Source organism: Salmo salar, chromosome ssa04 (assembly GCF_905237065.1).
Source record: "Salmo salar chromosome ssa04, Ssal_v3.1, whole genome shotgun sequence".
Taxonomy (NCBI): domain Eukaryota; kingdom Metazoa; phylum Chordata; class Actinopteri; order Salmoniformes; family Salmonidae; genus Salmo; species Salmo salar.
Genome location: NC_059445.1, coordinates 57,717,656 through 57,736,039, shown reverse-complemented (window position 1 = coordinate 57,736,039; position 18,384 = coordinate 57,717,656). Strand labels below are relative to the sequence as shown.

General features: G+C 41.3%; 1 protein-coding gene across 1 annotated transcript in view; it reads left to right on the top strand.

The window, feature by feature from the left end:
* LOC106603494 (polypeptide N-acetylgalactosaminyltransferase 10) overlaps positions 1–18,384 on the top strand; it is a 118,096-nt gene that overhangs the window by 25,622 nt on the left and 74,090 nt on the right. The window contains exons 2-4 of the mRNA XM_014197263.2: positions 3,731–3,836; positions 4,262–4,400; positions 17,627–17,793. Coding sequence (XP_014052738.1) covers positions 3,731–3,836; positions 4,262–4,400; positions 17,627–17,793 — 412 coding nt within the window. The remainder of the gene's footprint in view (positions 1–3,730; positions 3,837–4,261; positions 4,401–17,626; positions 17,794–18,384) is intronic.

Genomic DNA, 18,384 nt, shown 5'->3' with positions numbered 1-18,384 from the left:
CACTGATGTTCAGCGGTGGAAAGGATGCTTGTTATGCCTTTGTATAGTAAGTCTGGGCCAGTGCACGCATAGTAGGATGAGTAATGCTAATGTGCTCTAATGTGAAAAGGGGGATCCGACTGCTGTTGGGTAATGTAATGTTTGGTTTAATTTCCCTTACTTTAGTATTCAGTAGTTACAACAGCTTTTCTGGGTATGAATATGCCATTGCTGGCATGTTTGTTTTCTTCTGAGGTCCACAGTGGAGCTCTGTCTTCAACTGAGTAAGAGGGTATAGGAGGGCCACAAACCACCATTCTCTCTTTCTCTCATTATCTCTTTGGCCTTATCGCTCCTTCCAGCTCTGTTTATCCCTATTTCCCCCCCCTCTCTTTATATGTCTACCCCCCCTACCTCTATTGTTTGTCATCTGTCACTACACATACCGTGAAAAGTTTTCCGAAGCTCCTTGTCTTGTTTCCGAAGGTCTTGTTAGAGCAGCAAAGCCTCCGTGGAATATCATAACTCCGTGTTCTGAAATTTTTATCAATAGGAAATGCTGAGGCACAATCTTGCTTCTGAGGAGGAGGAGGAAGCACAGATCGACTTGTCGGTCCTCGTCAGTGAAGAGGGGAAAGGCTCTCGTCGTGACATTTTGAGAGCGGCTCTCTTGAACTGAGGCTTGATCTCAGTGCCTGCCTCAGTACAGAAGTGTGACAGTGAGTCTAAGCTGGTGATTAATAAGGTTAGCTGTCCGTCAGAGATGATTTTCTCTGCTTGCTGTGTGTCTGTGAGGATGAAGTAAATCTCAACATACAGTGGCAGTAGGGCCGTCAGATGCATACACAGTGAGACATGCAAAGCTTTTGAAGAGAAAGGAAGTATTTCACTACAAATCTATTGTTTTTAATTGGTGTTTCTGCCAGTGAACAAGTGTCTGTTCTGCATGTAGCCTAGGCCTACTGTTATCAACCTGCTTACAAAGCTGATCTGTGGTCAAACTACTTTTATCCTTGTCAGAGGCATTGTATCAATCTATCATAATGTAGGCCTAACCCTGTAACATAAGGCCTGTGTAATTTGCTGTGCAGTGAAATCATGTCATGATGGATTAGATCTATAATGGTATATACATACAGCACTTTTCACTACAGATGTAGTATCTTTAATTAAAGACAGTTGGTTACAGCAGGAAAATAATCATCACATTTCCAGCAACAGGAAATGTGGATAAGAATTCAGACATTTTTATATTGGTTGAAATATTTTTTCTTACAGGAAAATGAAGTCTGATATTTCAAACTGGAAATTACAAACTTCAGAAGCCCTTTTAAAAGTAAAATACACTACAAGGTTTACATTTTCTGCGTTGCAGGAAAGTTATCTTGCAACAGGGTGATCAAATTAAGATCCAACATATTTAGGTTTCAAAAAGTGTGTTACATTGTTGTCTTGGCCTAACTCACTCCATCCCCCACCAATGTAGAGCATCCACCTTTTTAATGATCTTGTTCCAGATTGTTAAATTGAAGCTTACTTTTGTTAGCGTGTCTACATTTTATCAGCTCTGGTTGAGTGTTTACTGCCATTCAATGGGTTTGAGTGGCCTTGCCTCGCATGCCTCTCCCTCTGGCCAGGGAACATGTAGAAAAGGACATTGTGGTGACCTCAGGCCAGTGTGCAGTCCCCCAGGTGTATTGACGTCAGCTGTTTGACAAATAGATAAGTACGCAGCTCTGACATAACCTAACCAGGAGCACTACGACTCAGTACTATAGCCTAATTACCCCCCCCCCACACACACACACACACACACTGCCCAGCAGTTTTAAACTTTTTACGTAGGCCTTTGATGTATAATCGGTTTGACAAATAGGCCTAGACTAGATAGTAGTAGCCTACATGCATGCATACATACATACATTGCAAATACAGTGTACCCTGCCCCAACCCTGAATACCAAGAAGTTGTATTTGTGTGTTTGTTTCTCATCACAGTGATATTACTTAGCAGACTGTTTTGAGTAATTAATTGAGATCCATGCAATTTGGCTTTCCATTTACATGAACAATGTTTCACTAATTGCAACCTCCCATTGAGCTAATTATTTCCCCATTGTGTTGTGATCCAAATGTGTGACATCTGCCGCCTAAAAGGGATCATTTTTAGACCATAGGCGATGACTTGGATTAATGGCCAAATCACTGCATGCATTTTTCAGTGGAGTAGAAAAGTGTGTGCGTTACATAAGTGAAAACGAGCATGTGTGAGCCTTTGGATTGATATTCTCACAAGGATACAAGCTTGAAATTAAATGTTATACATTTCCATTGTGTGAACTTTGTAGCACTGAGTTTTTTTTTTAATACTTTTACTGCTATGTATCCAAAATTCCTTGTTCTTCCATAGCTAAACCCAAGTGATGGATTGAATTGTACCTAGCTCATCTTTTCTGCTAGGGATTTTGTGTGTAAGAAGGACCGTGTGTGTCTGTCTATTTCAGAGCGGTCCATTGACTCTAGTCTGACCCAGTGCTAACCTCACTACTCTCTCACCTCGTGGCCGATGGACATCCTACCTGACACCAACTGTGATCCCTCCTCCCTTACCGAGATGGAATTGAGACATTGTGAAGCAGAGTGTTTCCCCATATGCATTTAGCAGATATTTAATATTGTCTTTAGGCTAACTCTTATGTGTGAAATGTAGTTTCAGGCTGACTGGTGTAGTTTGTTTCCCCTTGCTCATCAACTTTGATAGTCAAGAATATGTTTAGCATTATTCTAAAGGCCTACTGCAACACGTAGCATGTTTTTGTTTCCCTTACAATAAATGTGATATAGTAAATACAACCGTCCTGTAACAGCTTCTTTTTACAAAGTAAAAGGTAAGAGAATGGTACCAACCTGCAAGGCGAGTGGTCAAGATATTAACATGAACACCAACGCTAATAAATAGGCATCACACAAACTCATCGCCCATTCATCCATCTGTGATTCATTCAGTAAGGAGACAGAGAGGGAGACGCATTATCGCCTGGCTGGGTACCAACTTCCTACACCGCATTGTCTTGGCAGGTTAAATTGGGAATAGGTGTGGGAAAAAAACAGGTAAAAAGGCTCTAAATACTTGATTTCAAAATTGTGACAAATGAGCAATGTAAAATACAAACATTTAGGAAAAGTCAGGGAAGAAGCAGGACGTTGTTGTTATTATTATTATTTACTAAATCAAATGTCAGTGGCCATTGGCCTATGCCAGTTCTAGTGTTAAAGTCAAATTTGTTTTTCCATACTTGTGTTCCTTCATTCCCATTTTCCACTTCTGCTCTGCTCTCAAACCTCTGAAAAATGCTGACCAGCATAGCAGCACGTAAGGACCAGCTCTTGCATTTAATTATAACTGATGGCAAAAACAAATCCCATAATGATTATTGGTAATGGTTGTGTGTTTGCAAGGTTCTCTGCTGTTGAAATGGACAACTGTTTATTTCCTTGTATGGTTATGTTTATGAATATGCTCTCAATGTGATGTAGACCTACTAATATAGCTACTTGAGCATCACGCCTCACAGGCTCTGGTATAAGGGTTGCTGGTTAGTGAGGTGTCCTGATATGTGACCCTCTGTTCCCGTTGTGTGTGTCCTGCATGTGATGATGCGTTTGACCCTCTGTACAGTATGTGTGTGATTCCCTCTGTGTGTGGGTGTATGTCCTGATGTTTGACCCTCTGTTCCTGTGTGTTTTGGCAGGGAGTAAAAGTCAGGCCCCAGAAGGATGCCCAGGTGGGGCGGGATGGCGTGCGGAGGAAGGACTGGCACGACTACGAGGCAATCAGGAGAGATGCTGCTCGCTCTGGTAGGACAGAACTTCAGGAAATCCCTCGCACACACTCACTCCCCTTTTAGTTTGAGGTTTGAAGCCCACAACTATACTGCAATAACAAATGATTCCACACAAGGCATTATATGTTTGTAGGAACATGAGCTTTTCAAAGGTTTTGATTCTAGCACAACGACTGTAGGCTATTAAAACTGATGTGGTCGACAGACTGCAAGACATTTCTAATGTCCTTATGGTTCATTCAGCAGGTACTGTACCTCAGACAGAAGGGATTTTAGCTGACACTAAGTCCAGGTACTTTCACTGTCTGTCAGAGAAAAGCAGATCATTACTGGCTAGAACACGACAACAGATGGATGGACCAAGGCATTTCAACCTAAGTTGACATTATCTTTGCACTCATGTCTGTTCTGTTCTGTTCTCTCTGCGCGTGTGTGCAGGTAACGGGGAGCAGGGTAAGCCCTTTCCTCTGAGCGACACTGACCGGGTGGACCAGGCCTACAGGGAGAATGGGTTCAACATCTTTGTCAGCGATAGGATCTCCCTCAACCGCTCTGTCGCAGACATCCGGCACCCAAAGTGAGTCCGTGTTTCTCTTTAATTTACCCAGCTTGTCAACTCCACATTCCTTCAAAGGGATAAGTATAGTTTAGTCACCGTTGTTTCTTGGGCCCGACCGAAAAATCGGTTGACAGATATTATCAGCCGACATTAGCCTTACAAATTTTTATGTGAATCTGTCTTTATTCCACAGATAAAGCATTGATATTATACACATAGAATAAACAAATACGTCTGCTCATTTGCGGTCATTTTTTAAAATGTTCAATGGTTGCCTGAAGAGGGTGCTCTGAGTTGCTCATTGAACATAATTAAGCCCTAAGTAACAACGTGAGAGAGATTCTGCATGGTGGTTTGACGGTGAGTAGCTTGCCGTAGTCCACGTATTTGAATATGTAAATAATCAAAAGTACAATTCACCAAGCAGCCAGGCCTGTCTTCATCACATTCTCACTTAGTTAACATTAGCTTAGCTATCTAGCTAGCAAGGTAGTTAGCCTAGCTAGCTAGCAATCTGTGCTACTTATATGCTAACACTGGACTGGCGCAAAAGTGAACACTCGTCCATGGTACAAAAATAACACGATTACTGTCTGGGCCTATTATTTTATACAGTGGGCTTATTTAGTTAGTTTTCCAAAATATGCTATCTGCAAAAAAGCAAGACAGAGCTGCGACAACTATCATTCAGGCCATGGCTTGCATTCATGAGTTAAGAAGCTAACGTTACCAAAAAAGCCCGGCAAGCATTTGCCTGCATGAACATTTTCAGTCATCAGCGCATGCCATTTGCAATCTATAGAAAATACATATACATTTTCTGTAAGAAAACATTGTCGTAATGAACAGCTAACCTGTGTTGTAACGTACACTCATTGCGAGGTTGCCATAAAGTGTTAGTTTACATGACCTTTGACTGTAAATACTGTAGTAAATCTACTCGAAACAAATGCTGACTGACACCTAGTGGTGAGATTCCGAACGACATGTTACTGCTTTTCAATGCTTATTTGTGACTCGCCACCTGGATTCGGTCTTATGTAACAACATTTGAAGTGGTGTTTTTTACATTATATAAAAGTAGACTCAGAGCTACAAAATGGTATCATACACTGCATTTGAGAAACAATGGGAAAGTAATTCTGCTTTGAAAGCTGATCAACTTGTAAACTCACTTTTGAGAAAATTGCCTTTTGAATGTTTTGCTATCTAGTGAAGAGCTCTTCTTTGTCTACACCCATTCAGCATCGTTCACACCCTTACCCATCTCGTTTCGCTCTCGAAGTGCACACTTGACGCTCTGGCCGATGATTTGTTTACCTCTGGATAACATGAAAACAGCCTAACCAGCCTTGCTGGCAACAATTTAATTACGCTTTTGTGCTGACGTTTACTGACACCGACCATATTCAACGGGTGTTGTACACACGTAACATTAGCTAATGCCAGCCAGCCAGTCAACGTTAGCTAGTTAACCTCTCTGGGGTATGTGGGACGCTAGCAGTGCGGCAAATTCAAAACAACAATAATCTCATAATTCAAAGTTCTCAAACATACAACTATTATATCCCATTTTAAAGATGCACTTCTTGTTAATCCAACCACATTGTCCGATTTCAAAAAGGCTTTAGGGCGAAAGCATAACATTAGATTATGTTAGGACAGCGCCGAGACAAGGAAAAACCACACAGCCATTTTCCAAGCAAGGAAGAGGCGTCACAAAAAACAGAAATACAGCTAAAATTAATCACCAACCTTTGATGATCTTCATCAGATGGCACTCATAGGACTTCATGTTACACAATACATGTATGTTTAGCTCGATATAGTTCATATTTATATCCAAAAACTCAATTTTACATTGGCGTGTAATGTTAAGAAATGTTTGGCCTCCCAAAACTTCCGGTGAATGAGCACATCAATTTACAGAAATACTCATCATAAACGTTGATAAAATATTAAACAGTTATTCAAAGAATTATAAATACACTTCTCCTTAATGCAACCGCTGTGTCAGATTTCAAAAAAGCTTTACGGCGAAAGCAAATTTTGCAATCTGAGTACAGCGCTCAGATATCAAAGCAAGCCATACAGATACCCGCCATTTTGGAGTCAACAGAAATGACAAAAATTACATTATAAATATTCACTTTGATAATCTTCATCGGAATGCAGTCCCAGGAATCCCAGTTCCAGAATAAATGTTTGTTTTGTTCGATAAAGTTCATCTTTATGTCCAAATACCTCCATTTTGTTCGCGTTAGGTTCACTATTCCAAATGTAAGGCACGCGCTTACTAAGTCCAGACGAAAAGTCAAAAAAGATATACTACAGTTTGTAGAAACATGTCAAATGATGTATAGAATTAATCTTTAGGTTGTTTTTATCATAAATCTTCCATAATATTCGAACCGGACGATTCCTTTGTCTTCAAAAAAGAAAAGGAACACAGCTAACTCTCACGGGAACGCGCGCCACTGAACTCATGTCATTTTCTCACTCATCTACTTCCAGGAGCTCTTGTTCTCTCCCTATTCACAGTAGAAGCATGAAACAACGTTCTAAAGACTGTTGACATCTAGTGGAAGCCTTAGGAAGTGCAAAATGAACCCCAAGTCACTTGAAAAACTACAAACCTTAGATTTCCACATTTCCTGGTTGGATTTTTCTCAGGTTTTTGCCTGCCATATGAGTTCTGTTATACTCACAGACATCATTCAAACAGTTTTAGAAACTTCAGAGTGTTTTCTATCCAAATCTACTAATAATATGCATATCCTACCTTCTGAGCCTGAGTAGCAGGCAGTTTACTACGGGCACGCCTTTCATCCGGATGTCAAAATACTGCCCCCTACCCTAGAGAAGTTAAACAATAAACAGTGCTGGGAGCTAACCAGCCATGTTCAATGTTCACTAGCTAACATTAGGCTCTAACTAGAACAGCACAAGGCTCTGGGAAATTAATAATATCAGTTAGGGAGCCAGCCAGCTAACGTTAGCTAGCTAGCTAACAGTACACTTTAGCTTAAGACGTATAGCTTTCTAGCTAGGTAAACAAAGTGTAAGTTCACACATGTCACACAACGTATTAGCTAATGAGCCAGAAATCTAACAGTAGCTAGTCAAACAACAATGAACAGTGCCAACAGTGCCACTGTGCTGGGAGCTAACCAACCATGTTCAATGTTAGCTAGCTAACATTAGGCTCTAACTGGAACAACAAACGGCTCTGGGAAATGAATAATAACGTCAGGTAGGGAGCCAGCCAGCTAACGTTAGCTTGAAATGAAGCCATTTTCTGTCAAAATTAGAAAATGTGTCATATCTGAATGTAACGTTAGTCTAGCATTAGCTAGCTATCTTACCTGTATACATCATCGTGCGTGGACGCGTCTCCCTGTCAGGAATGCCATACCACGGTTGCTCTTAGTTTGAAGATGAAATCCGGAGACTGGTGTTTCCTCCATCTCTTTAGCTATCATACTTTAATTCCGCTGATTTTTCAAAACTTGATCTTCCAGGAAGTGGAGAGCCACACGTATGCAGCTCCACCACACAATACATTTTTTTTAAATCAGCATTTGATAGGATTACCAACACAGACTGACAAGCTTCTATGGCAGACCAATCCGAACTCCTCTCTCGGCATGTCCAGCCCACTCATTATCTCAGCCAATCATGGCTAGTGGAAAGGTTGCCAGCTTTTTCTGTGGCTTAACCAACAAGGCTCGTAATTTAACAATTGTATTTGTATTTACAGATGGCATACGAGTGTGTTATTAAGGCACATGAAAGTTCACATGTTCAAGAAGGCATTTCTGCCCAAAAACGCATTTTGATAAAAAAATATTTTTGATATTCAAACGACTCTCCTGTTAAGTTGTGACATTCTACATATGCCTAGTTTCCTGAATCTGGTCACATTTGTGAACTGCAGTTTCAGATTTACTTTGAGACTACGTTTTTAAATCAATCTGGCCAGTGACCCTTTGTGGTGGTTTAGCATATAGAGGATCTAGTTTATTTTTGGTAGAAATCCTGTAAACCACAAATAAAATGTTCTTAAATTCAATACGTTTTTATATTTTGTTGAAAGCATCATTCAGAATATCTGTTTTAATCCTTTCACACAAAAATTGTATAAACCTAGGTCTGTTTTTTCATTCCACCTCTAAAACAAAATATCGGCCGATATATCGGTGACTTTTGCTTCCCTAAAATGGGAATCGGACCCAAAAATCTTGTATGGGTCGGGCTCTAGTTGTTTCACATGCTCCTGATGATGCAAAATGCATATGAGCATTAAGTGGAAGGTGCATTTCATTCATATTTGAAGATGTAGCTACTTTCCTCAAGCTATTGAGTATATTTATATGCACACTAATGTAATATTAAACTGATTGTGGCAGAAGGCCTAGTATGGCATTAGTCATCTAAACACCTTATTCTGCTTATCTTAATCGGTGTAAGGTCAAAATCGAAGTAAGCATATGCCAATTTAAAACTCCTGGTTTTCTGAGCAGTCTTTCAAATTATTAGTACATTTAATCAGCGTTCCAGTGGTGTATTTGATCAGTGCATGGGCCAGTACCGTTAGTGCAAGCCTCCCTCTTATGCGCGAGTGAGTTCTGGAAATGTTTATAAACTGAAATATCAATGCAACAATTTCAAATATTTTACTGAGTTACAGTTCATATAAGGAAATCAGTAAATTGAAATAAATTCCTTAGGTCCTAATCTATGGACTTAACTGGGCAGTGGTGCAGCCATGTGTAGGCCTGGGAGGGCATAGGCCCACTCACTTGGGAGCCAGGCCCAGCCAATCAGAATTATTTTTTCCCACAAAATAGCTTTTTTATATACAGAAATACTAATCAGTTTCATCAGCTGTCCAGGTGGCTGGTCTCAGACGATCCTGCAGGTGAAGAGGCCGGATGTGGCGGTCCTGGACTGGCGTACTTGCACGTGGTCTGCGGTTGTGAGGCCAGTTGGACGTACTGCCAAATTCTTTAAAACAATGAAGGTGGCTTATGGTAGAGCCATTAACATTCAATTATCTGTCAAGAACTCTGGTTGACATTCCTGCAGTCAGCATGCCAATGGCACACTCCCTCAACTTGAGACATCTGTGGCATTGTGTTGTGTGACAAAACGGCACATTTTAGAGTGGCCTTTAATTATCCCCAGCACAAGGTGCACCTGCGTAATGAACATGCTGTTTAATCATTTGCCACACCTGTCAGGTGGATGGATTATCTTGGCAAAGGAGAAATGCTCACTAACAGGGATGTAAACAAATTTGTGCACAAAATTAGAGAAATAAGTGTTTTGTGTATATGGAAAATCTCTGGAATATTTTATTTCAGCAAATGAAACATGGGACCAACACGGTTGCATTTATATTTTTGTTCAGCATAAATAGTTTTCACATAGAAACTTTGTCCAACCTCCAAACCAAATGGTCTTCACAAAAATAGCATGGGCACTGTGGTAGAACATTTATTTTGTTCGCTTTTCTGCATTTATTAAAAGTCCCATCAGGTAGCTTGATTTCAGATGATAATCTGATTTAGGGTTGGGCGGTATCCTTATTTTCATACCGTCCTCTCATACTGGGATATATACGGTATTACTGGCACATAAAAAAAAAAAATAGATGTATATGTATGTGTATATACACTGCTCAAAAAAATAAAGGGAACACTTAAACAACACAATGTAACTCCAAGTCAATCACACTTCTGTGAAATCAAACTGTCCACTTAAAAAGCAACACTGATTGACAATAAATTTCACATGCTGTTGTGCAAATGGAATAGACAACAGGTGGAAATTATAGGCAATTAGCAAGACACCCCCAATAAAGGAGTTGTTCTGCAGGTGGAGACCACAGACCACTTCTCAGTTCCTATGCTTCCTGGCTGATGTTTTGGTCACTTTTGAATGCTGGCGGTGCTTTCACTCTAGTGGTAGCATGAGACGGAGTCTACAACCCACACAAGTGGTTCAGGTAGTGCAGCTCATCCAGGATGGCACATCAATGCGAGCTGTGGCAAGAAGGTTTGCTGTGTCTGTCAGCGTAGTGTTCAGAGCATGGAGACGCTACCAGGAGACAGGCCAGTACATCAGGAGACGTGGAGGAGGCCATAGACGGGCAACAACCCAGCAGCAGGACCGCTACCGCATTTGTGCAAGGAGGAGCAAGAGGAGCACTGCCAGAGCCCTGCAAAATGACCTCCAGCAGGCCACAAATGTGCATGTGTCTGCTCAAACGGTCAGAAACACACTCCATGAGGGTGGTATGAGGGCCCGACGTCCACAGGTGGGGGTTGTGCTTACAGCCCAACACCGTGCAGGACGTTTGGCATTTGCCAGAGAACACCAAGATTGGCAAATTCGCCACTGGCGCCCTGTGCTCTTCACAGATGAAAGCAGGTTCACACTGAGCACATGTGACAGACGTGACAGAGTCTGGAGACACCGTGGAGAACGTTCTGCTGCCTGCAACATCCTCCAGCATGACCGGTTTGGCGGTGGGTCAGCCATGGTGTGGGGTGGCATTTCTTTGGGGGGCTGCACAGCCCTCCATGTGCTCGCCAGAGGTAGCCTGACTGCCATTAGGTAGCGAGATGAGATCCTCAGACCCCTTGTGAGACCATATGCTGGTGCGGTTGGCCCTGGGTTCCTCCTAATGCAAGACAATGCTAGACCTCATGTGGCTGGAGTGTGTCAGCAGTTCCTGCAAGAGGAAGGCATTGATGCTATGGACTGGCCCGCCCGTTCCCCAGACCTGAATCCAATTGAGCACATCTGGGACATCGTGTCTCGCTCCATCCACCAACGCCACGTTGTACCACAGACTGTCCAGGAGTTGGCGGATGCTTTAGTCCAGGTCTGGGAGGAGATCCCTCAGGAGACCATCCGCCACCTCATCAGGAGCATGCCCAGGCATTGTAGGGAGGTCATACAGGCACGTGGAGGCCACACACACTACCGAGTCTCATTTTGACTTGTTTTAAGGACATTACATCAAAGTTGGATCAGCCTGTAGTGTGGTTTTCCACTTTAATTTTGAGTGTGACTCCAAATCCAGACCTCCATGGGTTGATAAATTGGATTTCCATTGATTCTTTTTGTGTGATTTTGTTGTCAGCACATTCAACTATGTAAAGAAAAAAGTATTTAATAAGATTATTTCATTCATTCAGATCTAGGATGTGTTATTTTAGTGTTCCCTTTATTTTTTTGAGCAGTATATATAACAAAATTATCACAGGTAATAGTGAATGTCAACAGAGGCTGCTAGCTAAATATGCTATCGAGCGCAAGCGAAAATAAACTAATTGCAAAGATGGGCAATCCAGCTCATGAAGTTATACATATACAGGTAGGAGATACTAAATGCCATTTTTGGTGAGTTTGGACATTTTACAGCGACTGTGAACAAACAACAGTGCAAATTAACAAAGTTTTGACGTATGCTTGTCTGAAGGAAGAACAGTACTGGCTCTGGAGCAGCATGTGTAGGCTACATGCTGTGTATGTCTGGAGTCGCTAGGGCAATGAGCCTGCCTGTTCTACTCTGAGAGGAGAAGATGGACTGAGGACGAAGAGGAGAAAAAATGCAAGGAAATCAAGATGGTGGCATCTGTACAAATAACGGATCCAAAGGGCTTTGACTTCTCAAACACGGCTGAAAGCTGTGACAATATGATGCCCTGTCACCTTATTAATTCATCCACTTACTTAGATTAACTAGCAAATTAAAGTTAGGGGTCGCGTTAATGCAGAATTTGGTGTTTTTCACGCAGGAAACAAAGAATGCATGAGAAATATATTGCAGATGTATAATGCTTCTTATTGTAATTTATGCTCTAAGACAAACCTCGGGCTTCAGTTGCACTTCTCCACTCCGATGAGAATTCACTAACAGGCATTCTATCAGCAGACAGCGCTCTGACTGATGTGTATCTACAAACAAATCCGTGACTGGCTCAACTGTTCTGTGGAACTAGGGTAAGCTTCATAATGTAAAACAATAACAGATTTGATTGATTTAGGATCCCTATTAGCCGATGGCGACAGGTAGTCTTACTGGGGTCCGACACATAACGAAAAAAACGTTACTATATATTTAACAATATTAACGTGTGCGTGTGTGTATCTATCAGTTACACATGCATTTCAGTACTTGCACACAACAATTAGGTCACATGGGGAGAGGCGTTGTGCCATGATCAATGTTCCTTCCAATTTTTCTGGGGCACTGAGCATATTTTTGGTCTTGTGAGTGGAAACTTGAAGGTTGTGAGAATTTTGTGCAACTTCCGGCGCGCATTTACAGTGAACACTGAAGCTGTAGCCTTACAGTTTTATTGGCTATTGTTTGAGCATAATGTAGGCCTACCAACAAAACCAATAACATTTTCACATGGAAATAGCTTTTGAGTTCTATGGTGGCCTACAGTAGCCTGTATGTGGTGTTCAGTGCAGTCCTACATGGCATAACTTCTTTACTTTGTCTGTAACACCATGGGCCAAATAGGTGACTGTACATTACATTGTGTTTATATGATGCAAGAAACCACTTTACAAAATATAATGTATTATTATTACCATACAGAGAATTAGACAATGTAGGCTACCTGCCTGAAAATACAACACTTCCCCTTTTTTTAAATTTAGACATAAGCTTTTTACCTGACTGGCTTTTCAAAGACAGCTTGACATGTAGCTTACATGTTTTGTGCTCCTGTAGGAAGCAGTAACTCCCCATTGCTGACCTACAGTTGAAGTCGGAAGTTTACATACACTTAGGTAGGAGTCATTAAAACTCGTTTTTCAACCACTCCACACATTTCTTGTTAACAAACTATAGCTTTGGCAAGTCGGTTAGGACATCAACTTTGTGCATGACACAAGTAATTTTTCCAACAATTGTTTACATGCAGATTATTTCACTTATAATTCACGGTATCACAATTCCAGTGGGTCAGAAATTTACATACACTAAGTTGACTGTGCCTTTACACAGCTTGGAAAATTACAGAAAATTATGTCTTTAGAAGCTTCTGATAGGCTAATTGACATCATTTGAGTGAATTGGAGGTGTACCTGTGGATGTATTTCAAGGCCTACCTTGAAACTCAGTGCCTCTCTGTTTGACATCATGGGAAAATCAAAAGAAATCAGCCAAGACCTCAGAAAAAATATTGTAGACCTCCACAAGTCTGGTTCATCCTTTGGAGCAATTTCCAAACACCTGAAGGTACCACGTTCATCTGTACAAACAATAGTACACAAGTGTAAACACCATGGGACCACGCAGACGCGTTCTGTCTCCTAGAGATGAACGTACTTTGGTGTGAAAAGTGCAAACCAATCCCAGAACAACAGCAAAGGACCTTGTGAAGATGCTGGAGGAAACGGGTACAAAAGTATCTATATCCACAGTAAAACAAGTACTATATCGACATAACCTGAAAGGCCGCTCAGCAAAGAAGAAGCCACTGCTCCAAAACCGCCATAAAACAATCTAGACTACGGTTTGCAACTGCACATGGGGACAAAGATCGTACTTTTTGGAGAAATGTCCTCTGGTCCGATGAAACAAAAATATAACTGTTTGGCCATTATGACCATCGTTATGTTTGGAGGAAAAAGGGGGACGCTTGCAAGCCGAAGAACACCATCCCAACCGTGAAGCACTGGGGTGACAGCATAATGTTGTGGAGGTGCTTTGCTGCAGGAGGGACTGGTGCACTTCACAAAATAGATGGCATCATGAGGTAGGAAAATTGTGGATATATTGAAGCAACATCTCAAGACACCAGTCAGGAAGTTAAAGCTTGGTCGCAGATGGGTCTTCCAAATAAACAATGACCCCAAGCATACTTCCAAAGTTGTGGCAAAATGGCTTAAGGACAACAAAGTCAAGGTATTGGAGTGGCCATCACAAAGCTCTGACCTCAATCCCATAGAAAATCTGTGGGCAGGACTGAAAGTGTGTGCGAGCAAGGAGACCTACAAACCTACAAACCTGACTCAGTTACACCAGCTCTGTCAGGAGGAATGGGTCAATTCACCCAACTTATTGTGGAAAGCCTGTGGAAGGCTACCCGAAATGTTTGACACAAGTTAAACAATTTAAAGGCAATACACTCAATTAGTATTTGGTAGTATGTGAACTTCTGACCCACTGGGAATGTGATGAAAGAAATAAAAGCTGAAATAAATCATTCTCTCTACTATTATTCTGACATTTCACATTCTTAAAATAAAGTGGTGATCCTAACTGACCTAAGACATGGAATTTTTACTGTGTGACCTTAAATAGACAGCTGTGTGCCTTTCCAAATCATGTCCAATCAATTGAACTTACCACAGGTGTACTCCAAGTTGTAGAAACATCTCAAGGATGATCAATAGAAACAGGATGCTCAATTTTGAGTCTCATAGCGAAGGGTCTGAATACTTATATAAATAAGTTATTTATTTTGAATACATTTGCAAAAGATTCTATAAACCTGTTTTCGCTTAGTCATTATGGGATATTGTTTGTGGATTGATGGGGGGGGGGGAAACGATTTAATAATTTTTAGAATAAGGCTGAAAGGTAACGTGGAAAAAGTCCAGGGGTCTGAATACTTTCCGAATGCACTATATAACGACTTGTAACTGCCAGTAGAGAATAGCTTATGTTCCCTAAGCTGTTCAATGGCGTTGTATAAAGACATTTGGGTCTTAGTATCCAGGACCTTTTGGCTTCTTCTGGGTACATTTCCCCTAGTCTAATTTCAGTGAGCAGAGCCTCTGCGGAATGGGCTGCTGCCTGCTCAGTGCTCTTAACAGTCCCTAGCCATCTCGCTCCAAGCAGCCCATTGATGTTCCAACAGCCATGGGAATGACAGGTTGGCCCCTTAAGAGGAATTTAAGGGTCCGATCTGGCAAATTTGTGGCTTGTTTAATAACGTGTAATGAAGCGGTGGCTTACTGCTTGCCCGCTGCCGCAGTCACCCAATCTCTGTGGCTGGCATCTCACTTTCCCTATTTTTTTTTACGCTGCTCTACTCCCTTGCTCTGTCCATAGGAGCCCTGCTAAGGAGTCTGGTTAGGGAGTAGGGTTAGGCGGTATCCACATTTTCATATCGTTATGCCGTCCTTCTCTCACCCTGGGATTTATTATCGGTTTAGTACACAAGGGGGTGACAAATGCAAAAAAATGGATGTCACCAAAAAATGCTAAAATTAGCACAAGTAATAGTGTATTTCCATGTATTTCCAACGAGTGCAAATGGATTTTTTATTTTTTATTTTTTTTAATAATCCAAAGACAGGCAATCCAATTCATAAAGTTATACGTATATAGGTAGGAGCTACCAAATGTCATTTTTTGTTGAGTTTGAACATTTACAAGTATTTAAACATTTTAAATAAACAACATTTTGAGGAATGCTTGTCTGAAGGAAGAGCAGTACTGGCTTTCCAGCAGCATGTCTACACCCTGTTTCTGTGTGGAGTCTGAAGTAGCAAGGGCAACGGGCCTGCCTATTCTGCTCAGAGAAGAGGCATCTGACTAATTTTGTACTTAAGTTGCACATCTAAACTCAGATGAGTTTCAGCACACAGTGCTTGGACTTATGTAGGTATTTTTCTCTGGTAATTTTCTTGGTCTAGTCAGCCTATTTATTTCTGGTAAAATGCAAGAGTAACTTAAAGCAAAACGTTAGCAAATGTAGCTGGCTACATTCTTTCTATGATGGGCCTAAACATTAGAAATATGATGTCCATGCATCGTTTTTGCAAAAAAGACCTTGCTTTTTTTATTTTTTATTGTACGCTTATTTACTCATGTGGCTGCAAGCCCAGTAGCGTTGCACTTCTGTTTATCTGATGAAAATGAAGCTATTTTTTTGCAGAATGTGTGGGAAAGAGAACTAGTTGCACATCCCAAAAACACTGGTTTTCAGTATAGAGCGCGACCTCTGTCAATACACAGCTGGACTCACCTGCTCCCCCAGTTGTGCTATTTACTAACAAACACGTGACGGGCTCAACTGGTCTGGGGAACTACAGTAAGCTTCATAATGTAAAATAATGTGATAGGTGAAATGAAGAACGCGATCTGCTTTATCTCCTAATGCATTTCACAAGTTGACTGCAGGGTTTTACAAAAAAAAATGCTACAAATATTAAAATGTATTGAAAACGTCAAAAATAGTTTCAAAGGTATTGAAAAACCATCCTGTGGCAATTTCCAATACCCCAGTATACCGCCTTCGCATATTAGGGAGCGATTAGCTATCTCACGCTCTCGTTCTTTTTGTTCCTCTTTCTCACCCTCTCTCCCGCTTTCTGTCTCTCGCAGCACTGTCTGTGGGACCTGGGACCCTCTCTTTAGTGAAAAAGTGAGGGATGATGAAGAGGATGCTGTGGCAGGAGCTTGGCCTTCTGACAGCTGAAGTGCCACTGTGACAATCGTCTGTCAGGCCCATCACTCTGTGTCAGTTAGACCAATCAGGTAGCCACACCTGCTCTCCCATATCTAATCGGTGGTCCTGTCTGCCCTGGAGGCCCGCTCCCGCGTGGTGACAGTCATGTTGTCACCACTGGAATTGCAGAGTGGATATCTGGTCTTGATACATTCAATGTCTTTGTTTCGCTGTGACAGTATTCCAATGAAGGAAGCCACTAAATTCCATTGCTCCAGCGATACAATGCAAGGATATGTGGGTGTGCTCGTAATTGGTCTGAGTTGTCTCAATGTTTTGCAACAAATTAGATTTGGGCTAGTGCTATGCTCTAGCTCTCATTTTACTAATGAACCAGAAACTGCCGCTTTCATTATCTGCTATGATTACTTCAATATAGTAATCATATTATATAGCCTAATATTGTGATATCATTACTGTGTATCATTGTGTCCGGTTACATTTGTGGGTCATGAATACTAGGCCTACATGATAATACTAAAGTATTGTTGATCTCTCCAGAAGATAACTTTTGTGCAACACCAGGGCCTGTCATCATAAAGAATCTCACACTATGAGTGATCTAGGATTAGGTCCCATCCGGCCATGTAACGTTATTCACTATGCTCTTAAAATCTAAAACTGATCCTCATACTCGGACACTTTATGAAGACCAACCCTGCACTACAGCCCCTCAGTAGTCACTCTATTTGCTTTTTGGCAATTGATGTTTGTTGCTTATTATTTTATTTGCCTGTTTTTGTGTGTGTTTAGCTGTAAACAGAAGCTGTATGGGGAGAAGTTGCCCAACACCAGCATCATCATCCCATTCCACAACGAGGGTTGGTCGTCCCTGCTCAGGACAGTACACAGCGTGCTCAATCGCTCGCCCCCTGAGCTCATCGCTGAGGTCATACTGGTGGACGACTTCAGTGACAAAGGTACGCGTGTGTGTGTTTCTACCATTCAAAAGCTTGGGGTCACTTAGAAATGTCCTTTTTTTTTTGTTCATTTAAAATAACATCAAATTGATCAGAAATACAGTGTAGACATGGTTAATGTAAATGACTATGGTAGCTGGAAACTGCTTTTATTTTTATGGAATATCTAAAGAGGCCCATTATCGGCAACCATCACTCCTGTGTTCCAATGGCACATTGTGTTAGCTAATCCAAGTTTATAATTTAAAAGGCTAATTGATCATTAGAAAACCCTTTTGCAATTATGTTAGCGCAGCTGAAAACTGTTCTGCTTAAAGAAGCAATAAAACTGGCCTTCTTTAGACTAGTTGAGTATCTGGAGGATCAGCATTTGTGGGTTTGATTACAGGCTCAAAATGGCCAGAAACAAAGAACTTTCTTCTGAAACTCGTCAGTCTATTCTTGTTCTGAGAAATTAAGGCTATTCCATGCGAGAAATTGCTAAGAAACTGAAGATCTCGTACAACACTATGTACTACTCCCTTCACAGAACACCGCAAACTGTCTCTAACCAGAATAGAAAGAGGAGTGGGAGGCCCCGGTGCACAACTG